The sequence below is a fragment of the Chaetomium fimeti genome, assembly GCF_033439085.1.
Source record: "Chaetomium fimeti strain CBS 168.71 chromosome Unknown B0H64scaffold_3, whole genome shotgun sequence".
In the NCBI taxonomy this organism is placed as follows: Eukaryota; Fungi; Ascomycota; class Sordariomycetes; order Sordariales; family Chaetomiaceae; genus Chaetomium; species Chaetomium fimeti.
Window position 1 is genome coordinate 2,044,172 of NW_026944331.1, and position 17,817 is coordinate 2,061,988.

At 57.1% G+C, this 17,817-nt stretch overlaps 9 protein-coding genes across 9 annotated transcripts; 3 read left to right on the plus strand and 6 right to left on the minus strand.

Moving 5' to 3' along the window:
- Nucleotides 1-346: 346 nt before the first annotated feature.
- On the minus strand, nucleotides 347-2,520 carry B0H64DRAFT_320956 (heat shock protein 90; the record flags this gene model as incomplete). Its single annotated transcript, XM_062800487.1, has 2 exons — nucleotides 347-2,197; nucleotides 2,263-2,520. 2 exons carry the CDS (start codon nucleotides 2,518-2,520, stop codon nucleotides 347-349), a joined length of 2,109 nt encoding a protein of 702 aa, XP_062660726.1.
- Nucleotides 2,521-3,408: 888 nt separating this feature from the next.
- B0H64DRAFT_120946 (aquaporin-like protein) lies at nucleotides 3,409-5,133 on the minus strand. Its single transcript, XM_062797948.1, has 7 exons — nucleotides 4,819-5,133; nucleotides 4,529-4,751; nucleotides 4,392-4,479; nucleotides 4,227-4,316; nucleotides 3,962-4,155; nucleotides 3,869-3,894; nucleotides 3,409-3,770 (listed from the first exon to the last, which is right to left on the minus strand). Exons 1-7 carry the CDS (start codon nucleotides 5,020-5,022, stop codon nucleotides 3,645-3,647), a joined length of 951 nt encoding a protein of 316 aa, XP_062660727.1. The 5' UTR covers nucleotides 5,023-5,133; the 3' UTR covers nucleotides 3,409-3,644.
- A 716-nt stretch (nucleotides 5,134-5,849) lies between these two features.
- On the plus strand, nucleotides 5,850-6,320 carry B0H64DRAFT_440687 (uncharacterized protein; the record flags this gene model as incomplete). Its single annotated transcript, XM_062806497.1, has 2 exons — nucleotides 5,850-5,925; nucleotides 6,031-6,320. The coding sequence occupies 2 exons, from the start codon at nucleotides 5,850-5,852 to the stop codon at nucleotides 6,318-6,320; spliced, it is 366 nt and encodes a 121-aa protein (XP_062660728.1).
- A 286-nt stretch (nucleotides 6,321-6,606) lies between these two features.
- Nucleotides 6,607-7,114, minus strand: B0H64DRAFT_440688 (uncharacterized protein; the record flags this gene model as incomplete). The annotated part of the gene is made up of 2 exons (XM_062806498.1): nucleotides 6,607-6,781; nucleotides 6,846-7,114. The coding sequence occupies 2 exons, from the start codon at nucleotides 7,112-7,114 to the stop codon at nucleotides 6,607-6,609; spliced, it is 444 nt and encodes a 147-aa protein (XP_062660729.1).
- A 723-nt stretch (nucleotides 7,115-7,837) lies between these two features.
- On the plus strand, nucleotides 7,838-9,128 carry B0H64DRAFT_120899 (uncharacterized protein). Its single transcript, XM_062797947.1, has one exon. It carries the CDS (start codon nucleotides 8,173-8,175, stop codon nucleotides 8,896-8,898), a length of 726 nt encoding a protein of 241 aa, XP_062660730.1. The 5' UTR covers nucleotides 7,838-8,172; the 3' UTR covers nucleotides 8,899-9,128.
- Nucleotides 9,129-9,205: 77 nt separating this feature from the next.
- B0H64DRAFT_321111 (Vps5 C terminal like-domain-containing protein) lies at nucleotides 9,206-11,261 on the minus strand (the record flags this gene model as incomplete). Its single annotated transcript, XM_062800491.1, has 4 exons — nucleotides 9,206-9,358; nucleotides 9,422-10,024; nucleotides 10,075-10,455; nucleotides 10,548-11,261. The coding sequence occupies 4 exons, from the start codon at nucleotides 11,259-11,261 to the stop codon at nucleotides 9,206-9,208; spliced, it is 1,851 nt and encodes a 616-aa protein (XP_062660731.1).
- A 559-nt stretch (nucleotides 11,262-11,820) lies between these two features.
- B0H64DRAFT_121083 (WD40-repeat-containing domain protein) lies at nucleotides 11,821-14,300 on the minus strand. The gene is made up of 3 exons (XM_062797949.1): nucleotides 13,918-14,300; nucleotides 13,053-13,858; nucleotides 11,821-12,994 (listed from the first exon to the last, which is right to left on the minus strand). Exons 1-3 carry the CDS (start codon nucleotides 14,188-14,190, stop codon nucleotides 11,827-11,829), a joined length of 2,247 nt encoding a protein of 748 aa, XP_062660732.1. The 5' UTR covers nucleotides 14,191-14,300; the 3' UTR covers nucleotides 11,821-11,826.
- Nucleotides 14,301-15,204: 904 nt separating this feature from the next.
- On the plus strand, nucleotides 15,205-16,037 carry B0H64DRAFT_473361 (mediator complex, subunit Med11; the record flags this gene model as incomplete). The annotated part of the gene is made up of 1 exon (XM_062807989.1): nucleotides 15,205-16,037. Exon 1 carries the CDS (start codon nucleotides 15,309-15,311, stop codon nucleotides 16,035-16,037), a length of 729 nt encoding a protein of 242 aa, XP_062660733.1. The 5' UTR covers nucleotides 15,205-15,308.
- A 397-nt stretch (nucleotides 16,038-16,434) lies between these two features.
- Nucleotides 16,435-17,130, minus strand: B0H64DRAFT_372610 (uncharacterized protein; the record flags this gene model as incomplete). Its single annotated transcript, XM_062802234.1, has 4 exons — nucleotides 16,435-16,516; nucleotides 16,574-16,625; nucleotides 16,683-16,782; nucleotides 16,840-17,130. The coding sequence occupies 4 exons, from the start codon at nucleotides 17,128-17,130 to the stop codon at nucleotides 16,435-16,437; spliced, it is 525 nt and encodes a 174-aa protein (XP_062660734.1).
- Nucleotides 17,131-17,817: the final 687 nt, after the last annotated feature.

The following is a 17,817-nucleotide window of genomic DNA, read 5'->3' on the forward strand; positions in this document are numbered from 1 at the left end:
CTAACAGGGGGACGGGCAGGCAAAGCGTGCTTTGATGCTCGTCGACCGATTCTCTGGAAAGGTCAAGTCACATTTTAAAACCACGCCGGTTTCGCATTTCGACACGCACTCGGCAAAAGCAAGTCAAGATCCCATTCCATCTAATTGCTGTATTCATGTCTACGTCAGATCGTGACCATTCCCGTCCTAGACTAAAGTTACAGAGCAACGAGACTGACTGTAAGGAATTAGGCGAGGTCGGCGAATGATGCGGATGGGTAACTAAAGTGCCAATAAAACGAGAAAAATGAACCGTCCAACTCCGAATTCCCAAGGCCGCTTTTTCATTTCCCAGTCATGTTATCATTTAGTCGACCTCCTCCATGGCGCTGTCGCCGGTCTCGGCGGCGGGAACGCCGGCATCAGCAGCCGGGGCCTCCTCAGCGGCCTCGGGCTCCTCATCCAGGTTCAGGCCGAGCGAGACGAGCTTGTGGATGCGCTCGGCGAAGCCAGCAGGCTCCTCGATAGTGAAGCCAGAGACGAGAAGCGAGGTCTCGAAGAGAAGCTGGACGATCGACTTGACGGTCTTGTCGCCCTCACCGTCCGCCTCGACCTTCTTCTTGAGCTCCTTGATGATGGGGCTCTTGGGCGAGATCTCGAACGTCTTCTTCGAGGACATGTAGCTGCTCATGGAGGTGTCACGGAGGGCCTGCGCCTTCATGATGCGCTCCATGTTGGCAGACCAGCCGAACTGGCCAGTGCGGATGGCGCAAGGAGAGCCGACCAGCTTGTGGGAGACGACGACCTTCTCAACCTTCTCGCCGAGGACGTTCTTGAGCGCCTTGGCGAGGTCCTCGTACTCCTTCTCCTCAGCCTCACGCTGCTGCTTCTCCTCGTCGGTCTCCTCAAGCTCGAAGTCCTTGGTGATGTCGACGAGCTTCTTGCCCTCGAACTCCTTCAGCTGAGTCATGGCATACTCATCGATGGGGTCAACCAGGAAGAGGACCTCGAAGCCCTTCTCCTTGAGCGAATCGAGGAAGGGCGACTTGGTGACAGCCTTGAGCGACTCGCCAGTGATGTAGTACATGTTCTTCTGGTGCTCGGGCATGCGGGTGACGTAGTCGGTGAGCGAGGTCTGCTCATCACCAGACTTGGTCGAGTTGAAGCGCAGCAGCTTGGCGAGGATGGAGCGGTTCTGCGAATCCTCGTGGATGCCAAGCTTGAGGTTCTTGGAGAAGGCGCTGTAGAACTTGTCGAATTGCTCCTTGTCCTCGGCGATCTCTTGGAAGAGCTCCAGAGACTTCTTGACGATGTTCTTCTTGATCACCTTCATGATCTTGTTCTGCTGGAGGGTCTCGCGAGACAGGTTGAGGGGCAGATCCTCGGAGTCGACGACACCCTTGACGAAGCTCAGCCACTCGGGGACGAGGTCGGTGGCATCGTCGGTGATGAACACACGGCGGACGTAGAGCTTGATGTTGTTCTTGGTCTTCTTGGTCTCGAAGAGGTCAAAGGGAGCGCGCTTGGGAACGAAGAGGATGGCGCGGAACTCGAGCTGACCCTCGACGGAGAAGTGCTTGACACCGAGGTGGTCCTCCCAGTCGTTGGAGAGCGACTTGTAGAAAGCGGCGTACTCCTCCTGGGTGATGTCCTGCGGGTTGCGGGTCCAGATGGGCTTCTGCTTGTTCAACTCCTCCTCCTCAATGGTGGTCTCCTTGACCTTCTTGGTCTTGGGCTTCTTCTCCTTGTCCTCTTCCTCATCATCGACCTCCTCGATCTTGGGCTTCTTGTCATCGCCCTCCTCAACCTCCTCGGCCTCCTCATCAGGGACCTCCTTCTCGGTCTCCTTCTGGACGTGGAGGTAGATGGGGTACGAGATGAACTCGGAGTGCTTCTTGATGACCTCTTTGACACGGCTCTCGTTGAGGTAATCCATCTGCTCATCCTTGAGGTGGAGGATGATCTTGGTGCCGCGGCCGATCTGCTCGCCCTCGGTGTCCGGGGTGATGTTGAAGGTGCCGCCGGCGCTAGACTCCCAGACGTACTGCTCATCATCGTTGTTCTTGGAGATGACGGTGACCCGGTCGGCAACCAGGTAGGCAGAGTAGAAACCGACACCGAACTGGCCAATCATGGAAATGTCGGCACCGGCGGTGAGGGCCTCCATAAACTGCTTGGTGCCAGAGCGAGCAATGGTACCAAGGTTGTTCACAAGGTCCTGTGACGATTTGTTAGCGAGTGCCCTCACCCGGGAAGGTGAAAGAAGAAAGCAGGTATACTTACAGCCTTGGTCATGCCGATACCAGAATCCTGGATGGTCAAGGTCTTGTTCTCCTTGTCCGGGATGATGTCGATGCGGAGGTCCTTGCCCGAGTCCAGCTTGCTGGGGTCGGACAAGGCCTCGTAGCGGATCTTGTCGAGCGCATCAGATGCGTTCGAGACAATCTCTCGCAGGAAGATCTCCTTGTTGGAGTAAACGGTGTTGATGATGAGCGAGAGAAGCTGAGAAATCTCAGCCTGGAACTCGAAAGTCTCGGCCATCTTGAGGGTATGTGTGTGATCTCTTGGGTATCTGGTGGTTGAGAGGAGTCAGTACCGCTGTGTAAAAATAAAAAAATAAAAAGTTGGTCGGCCGCGGGGCAAGCTCCGTGCGAGTCAAGTGCGGGGTGGGTTTTGCTTGTTGCCGCAGCAAATTGCAACAAAGGAAACGAATCTTCAAGATTGTGATCCAGGAAAATGTGACTCGAGGATCGCGAGATTGTGGGAAACGAGGCAAAGGAAATCGTAGGAATTGGGGAAAAGCGTTGGGGCCTTGTCGAAGGCCGTTGACGAGGCTGAAGGCGAGAGCGATGGCGGGGAACCAACAAGATGCACTTACCAAAGAAATGGGACGTGGAGGATGATCAACGGTCTACACCTCGAAGACCTTTCTGTGGGTTTGTAGAGGAAAAGTGAGAATAAGAGGAGCGATGGAGAAGATGGAGGAGGAAGAGTTGAGGGAGGAGGAGCCGTGGCAGCTAAAATGTATTGCGGGCTGTTCCTGGGCTGTGCTCTGAGGAGTTTCTACGGGATTCTATCGCCCAAATTCTGCGGCTTTCTTCTGATTCGCTTCTCCCCGCCTCCACAGCGACCAATGGATACCGCTGATTGGCCACTCACCCCAGGTCCTCTCAGGCAGCGGCCCACTGGAGGCTACGATGGAATCACAAGCTCGGGATTCCAACAGATGCTCAAACCTTTGAAAGAAGTGCATGTACGGAATTAGAAACGTGACACCAAGCCTCCACAAACATCAAGAAGCAGCCTAGATTTCCGTGGTTTGTTTCGCATTTTGGCAAGCACTGCCAGTGGCAAGGCATGGAAATTCGGAATGACCTAGAAGAGTCTCGACCACAACCCCGCCTACGAGGCTGAAACGAGGCTGGTCGTTGCCCAACTGCCCCGCAGTTGCCCCTCCAACAGGCGGTCAACCGCCTTCAACCTCAACAGCGACCGATGGTAGCAGCCTTGGGCGGGTCATACAGTTTATTATTTTATTTTCGGAGTCCGAGGAATGTATGGAGGCGTCGTCTCTCGGCGGCTTTGGCTCAGCTTCTGGGCTACCTGCTCATCTTACATCCTCTCCATGCCCCTTGCGCCGGTTTTGGTGTCGCGCCCCGGAGGTTTCAGACACCCGCCGTACGTGCTTCTTGCTGCCCGGACGATTCCACCATTGCCTTGCGTTTGGCCTTCTCGGCATAAGACGGGGGAGCAAAACGGTACATCAAAGCCATCAAGATTGAAGCGAGAGCCTGGGTAGTTCTTTGCGTTAGTACGAATTCCAAACACGGCCCTCCTTGGATTTGGATTCCGTTTGCGCGGAGCGTGACGATGGAAACTTGGTTCTTACCGGTCCTACCCACCACACCCAATGGTCTGTGTTGGGTTGCGTTGCCTCGGTTAGCTTCTCGACTGTGATACATTGGCATAAGGAGATACTGACGATGCCAATTTCGTCCTGCAATGGCGAGCGCGATGGCTCGCGCGGGGTTCATCGAGGCGCCTGTGTACCCGGGGGCAACGCCTGTCGTTGAGGACGACACGAGACCTAAGCTGAGCCCCACAAGCAGCGGCCCAAGCTGGCGCCCGTACAGGACTTGCTGTCGTGGATCCAACCCGGTGCCGATCGCCAGGTAACTGCGTAGATAATCGCGGAGCATGAGCATCTGGTCTCGGGACTTTCAGGGAAGGGAAGGCTGGCGGCGTACAGAATGGTCATTGAGGACATCACCTCGATTAGCAAGACCTGACCGGGCGAGATTTGCGTCGGATCGAAAAAGTTGCCGCCTCCCATGCGGCTGTCGGCATAGTGGACGCCAAAGGTCAGCAGTTTCACCACGGCAGAGGGTATATATCACCGATAAAGCACTCACGAAATAGCTCTATCTTGACCCCAGGAACCGAGTAGCACGCCTCCAGCGAGGACACCGCCGAGAATTTGGGCCGTGATTAACACCACGCCTTGCTTGTTAGTTATAAGCCTTTTGTCGCCGAGTTCGGCTGCTCTTACCTCTTGGGATAGGCGTCAAGCCACACAGCATAGTCGTGAAGGTGATCATGGGGTTTATGTGACCGCCCGTGGCAGTAGCTGTTGCGTATACGAAAAGAGTGAGGAAAACGGCGTTGTAGATGCCGACATAGGCCGTGACTTGGGTGACACCGGTGTTCATCAGAGTCATGCTAAACTGTCCGGAGAGGTAGATTGAACATGTCGTGGCAAAGCACTCAACAAACTAGGAGCGATTGTAAGCAACAGACAGACCTGGGAAGGAAGTTACCTAAGGAACCCGTCACACTTACAGCAGCCCGTTGAATTACGGGATTCGTCCAGCCATCAAGATAGTACTCTCGTCGATAATACCACGGCTGAGGGCGAACTCCGGCGATGTCCCGTCCTGTCCCGGCAAATGAGCCCTCGAATGCACCGTCAACATCCCGCGAGTCCGTCATCTTGGAGCTGGTTCTCTCCCGTAAGGGCGGCGGGGCCGAGGAGGGAGCTGGCATTGGACTATTCGTATCCGGCGTCTCTAAGTCGTCGTAATGGATATTTTCGCATATTTCTGCGACGACGACCCCTCTACTTCTCCTGCCATCTTGGCTACTTACCGTTATATAACTACCTACCTAGCAAACCTTGATCGTCGTGATTTCTCGCCTTTTGTTCCTGAACATGGGTTGGCGTGAGTAAGCAGCTACATAATGCTTATGAATACAGCAATTATCCCGTTATATGCAGTTTAAGTGGTTAGCAAGGACCGTCGATGGCACCGTCAGATCCCTTTTAGGTCTTTTGTCGCGCTCTCCTCGAGCTTTTTTCCCTCCAAGTTGACGGATGTGGTGGAGTTTCTGCCGTAGACGATCGCGACGTCTGTAAACCCTAACCCTGTGAGCCGCGGGACCTCCCCTCCTCACACACCCCTGAGCCACCCACCCCTGAGCCACCCACCCCAAGCCCTTGGCACATAAAAGGTTGGTGCACCGCCCCTCGATAAACAAGGCGGATGGAAGTCCCATGCAGCAGTTCGGAGCTGTGGAACATTCATTGCTTGCGTGTCTTGCGGGTGGATGGCTCGAGATGGCGTCCCTGAAACCCCAACTCGTGCGTTAGTTGGCTGAAATAAATAGAAGGTGCCGTCGATCGCTCCTCCATCCGATTGCGTCACAAAACTAACCTGCAAGCTACCCCGCCTCCCCGCCTCAAGTACATACCCATTGACCCTCGACTAACTCGGCTCCCTCTTTCCATTCTTTCTCTCTGAACAAATTCGTCCCATTCTCCAAAATCAATCAATTGACACCAGTTCCAAATTCAATCACTCCATCTCAACAAAATGGGCATCCCGCAGCTTGACGGTCTTGAGATCGTGGTTTTGGCCGAAGGACAGGGCACCCGTGAGACCAAGCGTGGTAAGGTTTCCCGATTTACCCCGCCTTTAGCACCCCTCCAAGGAGCTCGGGGTGCCTGCGAATAGGTTGTGCAGGCCTTGATACAGCGACTGACGTATAATCCAGGCGACAAAATCGCGGTGCACTACAACGGCACGCTCGTCGATGGTACCCCGTTTGATTCCAGTTACAGTCGTGGAGATCCGCTCGAATTCACGGCCGGCGGCGGCCAGGTCATCAAGGGCTGGGACGAAGGTCTTCTCGGCATGAAGATCGGCGAGAAGCGCAAGCTGACCATTGCCCCTCACCTCGCCTACGGCGACAAAGAGATGGCCGGCACTCCCATCAAGGCCTACTCGACCCTGGTTTTCGAGACCGAACTCGTTAGTATCAAGGGTGTCAACCCTGGCGAGTAAATAATGGATGGACTTTCGGTATGATGGATGAGGTGTCTCTGGACAGCGGTCGGGTTTGGGCGTGAAGCCTAGGCGTAAACGATGACACTAGCTCGTTGAGTTACGACATTCTAAATCGAGATTACTTCTTCGGGTTGGCCTCCGGCCGCACTTTTCTCCTCGTACATGCTTATATTCCCGTAATGCCTTAACCAACGCCGCCGCCGTTAAATCGAAAATGGAATACATCCGACCGTACTATACCCAATGGTAATACACCCGATTGTACATGCCGTCTACTCCCCATCTATGACCGTTTTCGCTCCTCGCCGGGGGTGATGCAGTCCCCGAGTTGCCTGTACCGTCTATCTGTGTACAACAACCCAAACCTCTCCTCCCTCTCCCTCTGCGCCCCAGTACCCTCCACGATCTCCAACACCTCCCCGAGCACAATGACATGATCCCTCACCCTCACCAACCCCCTGGTAGGCTCGTCATCGAGCAACCTACACCTCAAGACATACAGCACCCCCCTCCCCCTCCAACACCGGCGCCTCCTTACCACCACCACCACCACCACCACCACCACCAACGATACCACCACCCTCCTCAACGAGCCGCTCGAACGCGCCCCGCCCCTCGGCGTTGCCCCCCGTGAACCAGTCCGCCACCCGCGCCCCGCCCGCGTCGTCCGCCAGCACGTGGATGTTGAAGCACCCGCTGGCCGCCACCGCGTCGAGCGTGCGGCTCGGCGTCGCGATGTTGAAGCTCACGACGGGCGTCGGGGTCAGGGCGAGGGAGGTGAATGAGGACATTGTCATGCCGCGGGGGGTGCCTTGTGTTGGTGTACGGGGGGGTGGGTTTGGTGAGCTGGGTGAGTTGGGTGTGGGCGAGTTGCTGGGCGTGGGTGGGGGGTGGGTGGAGGTGCAGACGACTACCGGGTGTGTGAGGAGGCGCATGACGCTGCGGAATTGTTCGGGGAGGGGTGGTGTTGGTAATGCGTCGGCGGAGGAGGGGTGCGGGTGGATGGAGGGGGGTTGCGGTGCGGTGCGGTGGAAGGTTCGTGGGTGGCGGTCGTGGTGAGGTTGGGAGGTGGTATGGAAGTGTCGTCGGGTTCGGGGAGAGGCGGGAGGGTCTGGGGGAGAAGTTGTTAGCACTCAGTACGCGGGGAGGTAGGTGGTGAGGGTGGGTTGATGGGATGGGCACTGAGTGGTTTGCGTACGTTTAGAGTAGCAGCATATCCCCCCGGAGGCTAATGTCGGCAGCGTGGCTGCGGCTCGGGGCCGTTGCATCGGGTTTGTCCAGGCCGAGCAACCATGATTGCGCCGGGGAACGAGAGGGGCCAGGGGAGCGCGCTCGGCGGCCAAGCCCGCCAGGACACGGCAACTGCTCATCTCAACCCCATGAATACCAATGGCTTGCAATTGAAGCCACTTGGATTGTCTCGGTGTTGCTCGGTACTTTGCGGGTACCCGGGTGGTCGGCTTCGGGCGGCCGAAATTTTGGCGGAGCTTGAGCCGGGACGAGCACAAGCCCGGGCGGAACCCAACCGGCGATAAGCGATCCGATAAGAACCCTGATCGTCAACCACGCGAGAATATTTGCGCAAGCGGCCGAACCGCTCACCGTATCAAAATTTCATCCCCAGTCGAAGCCCCAATTGCAGTTCCAGCACCCGGACGCCTGCAGCCGACAAGACGAATTTGGGGGACACCACCAGCTCAGCGACGCGGACAAGGAGCGGAACCATACCAATTGCGCCGTCCTACCACATCCCTCCCACCTCCCATCCCGAAACCTCTCCACTCGACGCCCGAAACCTTCACACCAACCCGTCGATTCACCCTCTCTCCCGACGATAACCTCTTCCAATATGGGGAAGCTCCCCAGCACCCTCCTCCGGCGGCCGTCGCTGGCCGGCTACCTCCCATCAACATCACCGGCACTCCCCCACCACACACCCACAACGGCGGGCGGCCTGCTCTCCACACCACAAAAAAAAGCGGCAGCGGCAGGCCAGGTGCGGCACGCGACGTTCGTGCCGCGGTCGCGGCGGCCGTACCAGTTCACGCAGCTGGTGCAGCTGAGCGACGGGTCGACCTTCACGGTGCGGACGACGTCCCCGCTGGCGCTGTACCGGTCGGCCAAGGACAGCCGCAACCACATCCTGTGGCAGCCGACCGAGAAGTCGCTGCGCAACGTCGAGGTCGACGAGGCCGGCAAGCTCGCCGCCTTCCGCGAGCGCTACGGCTCCTCGTGGGATTTGGACGCGCCTACTACTGCTGCTGGCGCTGATGCTCCGGGTGCTGGTGCTGCGGCTCCGGGTGCGGGTGATGCTGCTGCTGCTTCGAAGGAAGGCGGGGAGAAGGGCCCTGCGGTCGAAAAGAAGGGCGCCGCGGAGGAGAAGGGCGACAAGAAGCAGGTGGATGCCAAGGAGGCCAAGCCAGCAGCGGCACAGGAGCCAGCAGAGGCCGCGGCGTCGGCCGATCCTTTCGACTCGCTGGTCGACCTTATCAGCACGTACGCGAGCGAGGACAAGAACACTAAGGGTGGGTTGAGCGCCAAGGACCAGGCGAGGAAGGAGAAGAAGAAGAAATAAGCTGCCTAAGGGGCCAGAGGTTCTGTGGGAGTAGTGTATGCTGTAACATAGAAAACAGACCTGTGTATTTTGAGGAGCCGACGTCCCGTCTGATAGATGGATGGATTGAGAAACCGGAGAAGGCTACCGCGGCATGCGGATACGGCTGTGTATAATACAATGACAACGACGCCATACAGGCTCCTAAGCTGTCTGACTGAATCCCACATGGCTCCATCCAGCGCCACACGCCCCCATACAGCCCTTGCACATCCACTATGCTATCTGTTCCGTGACAGAATCAAGCAGGGTGTTCCCCAACCTACGCCTAATCCGAATCTTCGTGGATCCTCGCCCTAGCCCGATCCACAGCCGTGTCGCCGGCAGGCTTGTTTGCCTGGATAACAGGGGGGCGGTAGAAGACAGTCTCGTCGTCCTCAGCATCGAGCTGCATCAAGAACGTCTCCCATTTCTCGATCAACTAAACAAAAGCAAGAAAGTCAGCAAAGAACTGTCCCTCCCGTTCAACTGAAAAATGACCTACCTCCTTCTGCGCCTCGACCGCGCTCTCGAGGAAAGTCTCGACCCCGGATTTGAAATCCTCCACCTTCTCTCGCTCAAAGCGGTCCAGTTCCGACCGCATCAGCCGGCCCATGTCTTCAAACAGAAGCCGCGCCTTGTGCACTTTGTGCTCGGCGTCGGCGACCTCGGCGTTGACCTGGTTGAGGCGGTCCTGCTGGCTCTTGCCCTGGCGCAGCAGCTTGTCCTGCGCGGTTTTACGCTTGGAGAGCTCCGACTCGGTTGCGTGCCAGCTATGGAAGGCCTTTTGGCGCTGTGAGAACGCTTGCTTGACGCTGCCGATCAGCCGGATGTACTCCTCGAGGATGATGCCAAATGTGAGCACGTCTTGTTGTGCCTGGCGGTCGTAGACGTCGCGGATCGTGAGTTGTAGCTCGGAGAGGGCGTCGAGGGGCCCGGAGAGGGTGGGTGAGAGCTCGACGGTAGAGAGGGCGTGGAGGGAAGCTGAGAAATCACCGGCTGCCTCGGCCATGGCCTTGCGCTGGGCAACCATGCCGTCCATGGCTTTGAGGAGCGCCTTGAGTTGGTTTTCGAGCGCGTCAAGATAGACCCTGCGATCATGGAACCACTGTGAGGTATTAGCCACCGCTCTCGGCACTATCAGTCTGGGGTACTCACATCATCCTGCTCGACGAACTTATTCCCACCGCCCACGCCGAACCCCAGCGACCCGAGCACGCTCTTGCTCTCCCCGAGACTCGGCTCCTTCCGCTCCTTGTGCTTGACATCCACATTAAACGCCTCACTCTCCAGGAACAGCTTCAGATCGCCGTCCTGCTGCAGCGTCGGGTGCGCCGCGGTCTTGTTGAGCATCTTCTCTAGCGCCGCGCGCCGCGCCTCGACGAAATTGCTCTCGAACCGGCCTACGGCCTGCTTCTCGGGCGGCGGCGGCACCACCACGCCGGGGTTGTTCGCGTGCAGGGTGTTGTACAGCCACAAGAAATCCCGGTACCGTCTCTTAACCTCGAACTCGCTCTGCTTATACGCCTTGGACGTCGTCTAACCCCCCCCCAGCCCACACACGTCAGCCCTCACCTATCCACCAACCTCCCCACCCAGGCAACAACAACAAACAGGAAAGAGAAACATACCGTGGTCCTAACCGAATAAACAATATGACTACTAGTCAAATCCCCCACCTTATGCGGATCGCCCACCGCAATATGGAAGCTCGGCCGCGCCGCCTGCTCGACGCTGACACTCGGGCGCGTTGCCGTGTGCAAGGGACTCGGGTGGGCGGCCTGCACGGGCGGCGGCTGTCTCCCGCCCGGCCTCCCACCATCATCCCTCTCGCTGTCGTCGTCGTCGATGCGATGCGGGTCCGGCGGCCCGCCGGCAGCACCAACACCAACAGCGCCGGGTCGGTGTTGTTGGTGCGGGTGCAGCTTGCTCCCGCCGCCAGCCGAGCCCGGGGTGGGGGGCCCCATGGTGGTGCGGAGGGGGAGGTTGTTCTCCTTGAGCGGCGGGACGGGGGGCCCGCCTTCTTGGCCTGCGGCCGGGCCGAGCGGGGAGTGGAGGGCATCGGCGGCGGTGGTGGGGAGCGGGGGGGTGGCGGCGGCAGAGGTGGCGGGTGCGCCGAGCGGGCCGAGGGGGTCGTCTTCGACTGCTTGCAGGCGGGTGGGCTGGGCGACGAAGCGGCGCGGGGTGATGCGCGAGGGGCGGGCGGAGGAGGATGTCGCGGCGGCGGTTGTGGACGGGGCGCTGGAACCGGTGGGAGCGGTGGCGGTGCCGTCGTCGGCGCTCTCTTGGGTGGAGGAACCGAGAGGGTCCGATGTGGCGGCCGAGTCGGCCCACGGGTCTTCCATTGTGGGCGAGGAGTGGTTGGGATACGGAGTAGGTACGGCTTTATTGTTCAATTGCTGCGCTTCAGGGACCCGAAGCCAAACGTGTCGTGCAGCAATCCCAGGCCAGATGATGGGGCCTTGCGATAATTGCGGGATGCTGGTGGATTGTGTTTGTGGATGATAGTGGTAGAGGAGCAGCCGCCTGGAGTCGCTGTGTTACGTAGCAGACGTTAAGCTAAGCCTTTCTTGGCAGTTGATCGATGTGGGGTTATCGCGAGATTCAAGGTGCCCCTCGGCCCCTGAAGTGCGCCCCCCTTTCGTTGTCATGCACATCGTTTGTATGGTGCCCGTGCAAGCAGCCCGTCTCATTGAATGTTTGAATCTCTTAGTTATAGAGTCTAGAAATCAAAATCATGCACCGTGGATATCTGAGTCCGTTGCACCCGTGTACTATACATATCCCAAACTCCAGACTTGAACCCGGCCGCCCAGTCAAAAAAGCCATCACTGAACCGTCCGATCTTTGGAATGGCAGTTATTCCGCATCCCTCCTGTCGGGAATTATACCTGCTTAGCCTCGGCGGTCCTACCGCTCAGGGTCATAACAGCCGCCCGCTACGATCAGGTTCATACGTGTGAACTGTACCTTCATGACCGGCGTCTTCTTGGTCGCAAAGGCGCTGATCTGGTCTGGTGTGACCTGAACCTCCTTCCCTTTCTTCTTACCACCACCGCCTCCGCCGGATCCAACACCACCACCGGATGCGCTCGCGCCGGGCGCAGGCGCTGACTGACCGCCCACCGTAATGCTGCGGCTATCCGAAGGGCCCCCGACGGCGATGGTGTCACCTGCCACCGCCCCGTCCACTTGCGGTGCCGGCTGGATAACACCGGCCGTGAGCGGGTTAGCCTTGCTGGGGTCTGCGGGTAGCTCAACATCCCAGACACGGACGGTACCATCCAGACCGCCGGATACAAGAACGTTCGACTCGGCGCTAAAACTGAGAGATGGAATCCCGCCTTTGCCGTGCCCGCGGCATCGTTTGATACGCGTGCCCTTGTCAATGTCCCAGAGGATGATGTTTCCTCCTGCGTCGGCGCTTGCCAGTATTTTCCCGTTGTGGGCACACTCGAGAGCGCTGATGTAGTGAGCATGGCCGGTAAAGACCCGTACGCAGTTACCGGTGGTGATGGACCACATGCGGATCGACTTGTCCATCTCGTCTGAAGCGGAAAACACATAGGTGCCGTTCGGGTGCCAGGTCAGCGCCGAGATACTGGTGTCATGGCCGACCATGAGGCGTTGCGCCGAGGCATGGTCTTGAGAAAAGACACGGACCGTCTTGTCCCATCCTGCCGTGGCAAAGTAGTGTCCGTGGGGACTCCAGAGAACACGGAAAACCGGCCCGTAATGCGACTTGTAGATGCACAAGCATGCCCACACATCCAAAGACCAGAGGCGTATTTGGCCGTCGGCCGAACAGGACAACAGCAACTTCGTGCCTGTGTCGGGCTTCTTGTCGTCGCCATCGCCATATATGTTACGGTTCAGGTTGGCGATTGAGTCCGAGAATGCCACCCCGTACACGGGACCCGAGTGCCCGATAAGTTTCCGGTTGTTCACCTTGAGGTCCCTCTCGTTCTCGACAGACGTCGGGAGCGGCTTGCCATCAAGAGACCACACGCGGATGTAAGAATCCATTGTGCCAGCCGCCACGAGCTGGTGGTCGTTGGAGAAATCCATGCATGACACGCTAAGGAATTGTCAGTTTCAGCCAGCCTAGGAGATGTAGATACGAAGACGCAACGTACCTTCCGAGCGTGTTGTGGAAAGTGAACATGCAGGACGAAACCGGGATGCCAATACCGCCTGTGCGTCCCTCGATCTGAAACCTGTCGCGGTTTTCGCGCACCTTTTGCATCTCCATCACCACGTCTCGGGCCCGGGACGGAGGAAGCGGCAAGTCCGCTCGCGAAGGGGCGTCGGCGCTTTCCTCGCGCTTAATGCGCTTGTCGAACTCTTCGACCAAGGAGGACCGGCCGTCGGCCGGTGGATTTCGTTGGTCTTCCTCCTCGAGTTCGGCCCGGACATCCTCCCTCAGATCGAACTCCATCGGCATCGGCCCAAGCTTGAGCTTGGCGCTCGTATCAAGGACGTCGCGGTTCGATACTCCCGTGAACACGCCTGGGATGCCTTCTTGTGCGTCCACCTCGTCCAGGTCAAGGTTCTGGGCGCGGCGGTAGATGGCCTCGAAGCTGTAAGGCTCAATTGGCCCGCGCGCGCTCGTCTCAACGCTGCAGTAGGTCTGGAGGATGTAGGTAATGGTCGCCCCGCCTTCGTCTGACTCGCGCTCGAGGAAGTGGAAGAGATTGCCAGAAAGCGACTGGTTCAGTGGGATGCGGTACTTGTTTTCCCGGTAAAGCCGGGTAGTCTGGTTTTCCTCGACATGCTGGGGCAGCGTGACCGTTGTCAGCAGCGCCAGGGCATCATGGTGGACAGCGTCGAAATTCGGGCGCAGTGTATCCAGTAGATGCTTCGCGTCATCGGTGTAGCCCTGCCCGATGAGCTCTAGGTAAGAGTAAACAAAGACGGGCCAGAGGAGCTTTCTGAGTTCAAACTAGAAAATCTCGAGTTAGCCGCTAGGTAAGGTAGAGTCCAAATTATCAGAATGCTTACTTTGTAGATATCGAGATTGTTCTCAATCCAGTTTCTCAGCAATACAAAGGATTTGAGATACTTCTTCGGACCCGGATCATCGCTTCGCTGGGCGGGTCTCCCGTCGGGGCCCAGATAAGACGTTTCTTGCCGGAAGACGGCTTCGGTCTTGGTGAAACCTTTCTTCTTCAAGTAATCGGTGACCTGGTCGGGAGATGGTAAGCTATGGTTCGTGGGTCTGTTGAGAGCTCGCTGAACACCAGCGGGGCGGTTCTGAGATGGCCACTGAAACATGGCGAGGCATTTGGCGGTTGTGGTGGGAATGTCTATGTAGAAGGGATAAGGAAGCGTTGGAGCGGGAAGAGAATATATGCCGAGCGAAGGCTTTGTCCCCGTTGATAAAATAGAAGGAACAATAGCCACAAGAAACGTTGAATGAGGCTGCCACCGAGGAAAATCCGATCGGCAGGTCAAACCGGCTCAGCACTGAGAACATCCTCTTGATAAGCCCTTTCATGGCCATGGAAACTCCATTTCGAGGCGTGCATGGAGAGCGGCTGCATTCCATGTTTGTGGGCGCTGTGTTGATATTGTCCATGATGAATTGTCTTGAGAATGAGGAATTGACGGCTGTAAAACGGAGAACAACACATGAAGTTTCAAGTACTCACAATCTGATTAAGATTCTGGGCGGATGGCGGGTTGTTGGTGTTCGTCGTCGCTGCCGCATTGCTGGTACCAGGACCCCCCCGCCGATTGAGGCTGGACGCCATAAGGCCCTCCAGTTGATCCGGGCATGGTGCCCTGGGGCGGTGGGTTCGACATATCGGGAGGTTTGGAGTACGTGTATCCAGACAAGTTGCAAGGGCCGCAGCAGCGCTTGTTATGAGGTGAGCTCCCACCTCTTATGAGCGCGTGGTGTGCTGGTGCTGCCGTGCAGGGGCAACGAAGGAGTCTGGGGCGCGTTTCCCCACGAGCTCCGCTCCCACGCAGTTCAAAATCCCAGTATAATAAACGAAATCGTAATTTTTACGTGGATGTATCAGGCGTCCAGCGTTTGATGGGGAATTGATGAGAATGTCGGTTTTTCTTGTTGTTTGATATTGCACACGATTCAAGAGATGCAAACGGAGATGAGGCTGGTTGTGAATGAAGACCCAGAGCCCAGAACGGAGCCTGCCGGAGTTGACCAGGTTCTTGCTGCAGGATGGCCTGTGCGTCCCGCAGCCCCACAGCAATTCGATGTGGGGGAGCTTGGAAGCTTAACATCCCAATTTGATCTCGATGGGAGAGGCATTGATTTTGAACTCTCGATTTTACCACAATCACCAACCATACCGCACATGGTTATCAGTAACAACATCCAATAACCCCAATCAACAATCTCCTCTTCCAACCCCATAACTCACACCATGGACAACCCGACACAACCCCCGGACCTCAATGGAGGAGCACCAATCGACATCCACAAGCCCTTCACCTCAGGCGAGCGCATCCAACAGCTCGGCGAAATCGACCAGGACATCGCCTCCCTCCTCGTCCACCTCTCCTCCGCCATGCGCGCCCTCGCCACACCCCCCGGCACCACCGTACCCCAGAACACCACAACCACAAACGGCCACAGCCCAAGCGACAACAACAACAACCCCTCCATCCCCAACTCGGAGGAAGAAGAAGCCGCCGCCGCCGCCGACCCCATAACCGCCTTCAACACGGCGCAATCCTCCTTCTTCAACACGGTCGACCGCATCGACAAGCACCTGACCCGGCAGATCCTCGCGCTCGAAGAGGCCGGCATCATCACGCTGCGCAACAGCGGGGCCGCCGCCGAGAACCAGCCAGGCGCCGAGGCGGGCTCGGGCCAACAACCACAGCAACAACAACAACAACAACAACAACAGGCAGGCGGGGGCGAGTCGGGGGGCAGCGGCGGCAGGGCGCGGGCTGCGGGGCCGGCGCGGCTGGAGCCGGATGGCATGGGCCGGTACGGCTCGCTGGATGTGGGCAAGTTGAATATGGCGAGTAGTACGGTGGAGAGGGATATGGAGCGCGAGTTGTGGCGGCGGGCGAGGGAGGAGCTCGGTAAGGTTGTTGGGGAGGGGCTGGAGGAGGGTGGGGATGGTGATCGGATGCAGGAGTAGATATCCTTGGTCGCGGGGTGGGGAGGCAGAAGGTTGCTGGTTGGCGTTTGTGGGTTTCTGGTTTGTTGGATGGGTTTGAGGCGCTACCGCCGGCGTTGGTAAATGGCAGGGTTGAGATTGGGAGGTTATGGATATACCCTTGGGAGTGGGTGAGCATCATTATCAACAGCGTCTTTTCTTTCCCCTGCATACAATACAAGCGCTTCATGGGCAGCACCGTACAAGGGGTTGGTTTATGCAGGTGATATTGTTCATTTGGTCTGCCTCGATTAAAGTAGAAGGCGGGTCCTTCTCAACCGCGCCCATACTCCCATCACACCTACTTTTTCCACCTCAACTACCCGCTCCGAAGCCTTCTGAGCCAGAAGCGACCTTGTGAGGGCGTCCTGAACGCACCCTAGGACGAGTGGTCGCAAAGCTTGTCATAGGCGCCCGATGCAATGGTACCGGTGGTCTCGATAAAGGCCGAGGTAGGGATGCTGTGAGTGGTCAGCAATTGGAGAACCGGGACTATGAAGCAGAGGGGATCTTCTTACACAGCATCAAACAGGACACAGTTCAAATGCTCGTTGTCGGTCCCCACATTGGCTACACAGCAGTTAACCTAAGTTCAAGTTGGGGAAGATTTCGGGGAATTGTACTCACCATACCAGACAAAGTAGGCAGCGCAGCTGTCATCGGAATTGCATGTGTACTGGCACTTGAACGGTCCGTAAGGTTCGCTCTGGTGCGTGAAGCTCATGATCTATTCCCCAATTAGTGGATGTTCGGCAGTTCCTTATAGAGGTAGTAGAATACTTACGTGCGGGCCAGAGACAAAGTGGTCGTTGTACCAGTCCTGCTTGACCTCATATGAAGTCCAGTTGCTGTCACCCGGAGTCACCACGGTGTAATCGTTGATCGGATAGCCCGCAGGGTGCTGCTTAGACGCCGGCATGCCATTAGTGCAGACCGAGGGCATCGCATCACGAGTCGGGGTCGCCAGAATGGGGTCGGTAACCCGGTGGTGGATGGCCTGAGGAGGCACGGCCAGCGACACTGCAGCCAAGGTGGCTAATAGAAGGAAGGAGATGAGTTTCATGGTGGCAGCCATCCTGAGGACAGTGGAACCAATGTGAAGTTTTGGAGACGAGGAGTTTTGTCGTGAAGGGTGGCTTTGTAGAAGACAGCTGACGGGAAAGGGTGTGAAGTAGAAAGAAAAAGAAAAGAAAAGTCCCGGAGGTCAAAAAGAATAAATAGCCTCACTGCCTAGGTAACGACAGTAATCTTAGAACGGGAGGGAAGGAGCGATACCTGTGTTGGCCACACCCTTCTCTTTTGAGTTCGAGGTGCTCTTCATCAACGCGTGAATGCTGCTTCTCTGCCTTGTCAAGAAGTCGATGAACGTTAGAAAACGAGAAAAGACTCCTATTGACCTGTTTCTTTAACCGTATATAAACTTGCCGAGCTTAAACAACCAGTCCGGCTCTTTGCCTTACATGACTTACGAGTCAATTTCGCCAACTTGTCACCAGCATCGGTACAACATGGATCGTTTGGTGCCACATTTGAGAAATCATGATATTTGGGTTCCAGAATGTCAATTCACCCCCGAATACTACCTACTTGCAAGTCTCCAAGGTGTAGAGGAGCGGGTGGCTGCTCAATATCAAGCCCGAATTAAGCGCCCATCTCCGACATATACATTTACACAGTATATATCACTGAGGCAAGATCGGCACGGTCATTGCCCAATAAATAACCAGGCTAATGGCTGAGCCTGAACGATCAAACCTTCTTG

Bases quoted from the DNA above. Each gene is read 5' to 3' on its own strand.
- B0H64DRAFT_120946 (XM_062797948.1), bottom strand. From the start codon at position 5,022: ATGCCAGCTCCCTCCTCGGCCCCGCCGCCCTTACGGGAGAGAACCAGC. The intron at 4,317-4,391 runs GTGAGTGCTTTA...CTATGCCGACAG, and splicing joins GGTCAAGATAGAGCTATTTC to CCGCATGGGAGGCGGCAACT. The intron at 3,895-3,961 runs GTCAGTATCTCC...AACCCAACACAG, and splicing joins TGCAGGACGAAATTGGCATC to ACCATTGGGTGTGGTGGGTA.
- B0H64DRAFT_120899 (XM_062797947.1), top strand. From the start codon at position 8,173: ATGGGGAAGCTCCCCAGCACCCTCCTCCGGCGGCCGTCGCTGGCCGGC.
- B0H64DRAFT_121083 (XM_062797949.1), bottom strand. From the start codon at position 14,190: ATGTTTCAGTGGCCATCTCAGAACCGCCCCGCTGGTGTTCAGCGAGCT. The intron at 13,859-13,917 runs GTAAGCATTCTG...GAGATTTTCTAG, and splicing joins ACAATCTCGATATCTACAAA to TTTGAACTCAGAAAGCTCCT. The intron at 12,995-13,052 runs GTACGTTGCGTC...ACAATTCCTTAG, and splicing joins TTCCACAACACGCTCGGAAG to CGTGTCATGCATGGATTTCT.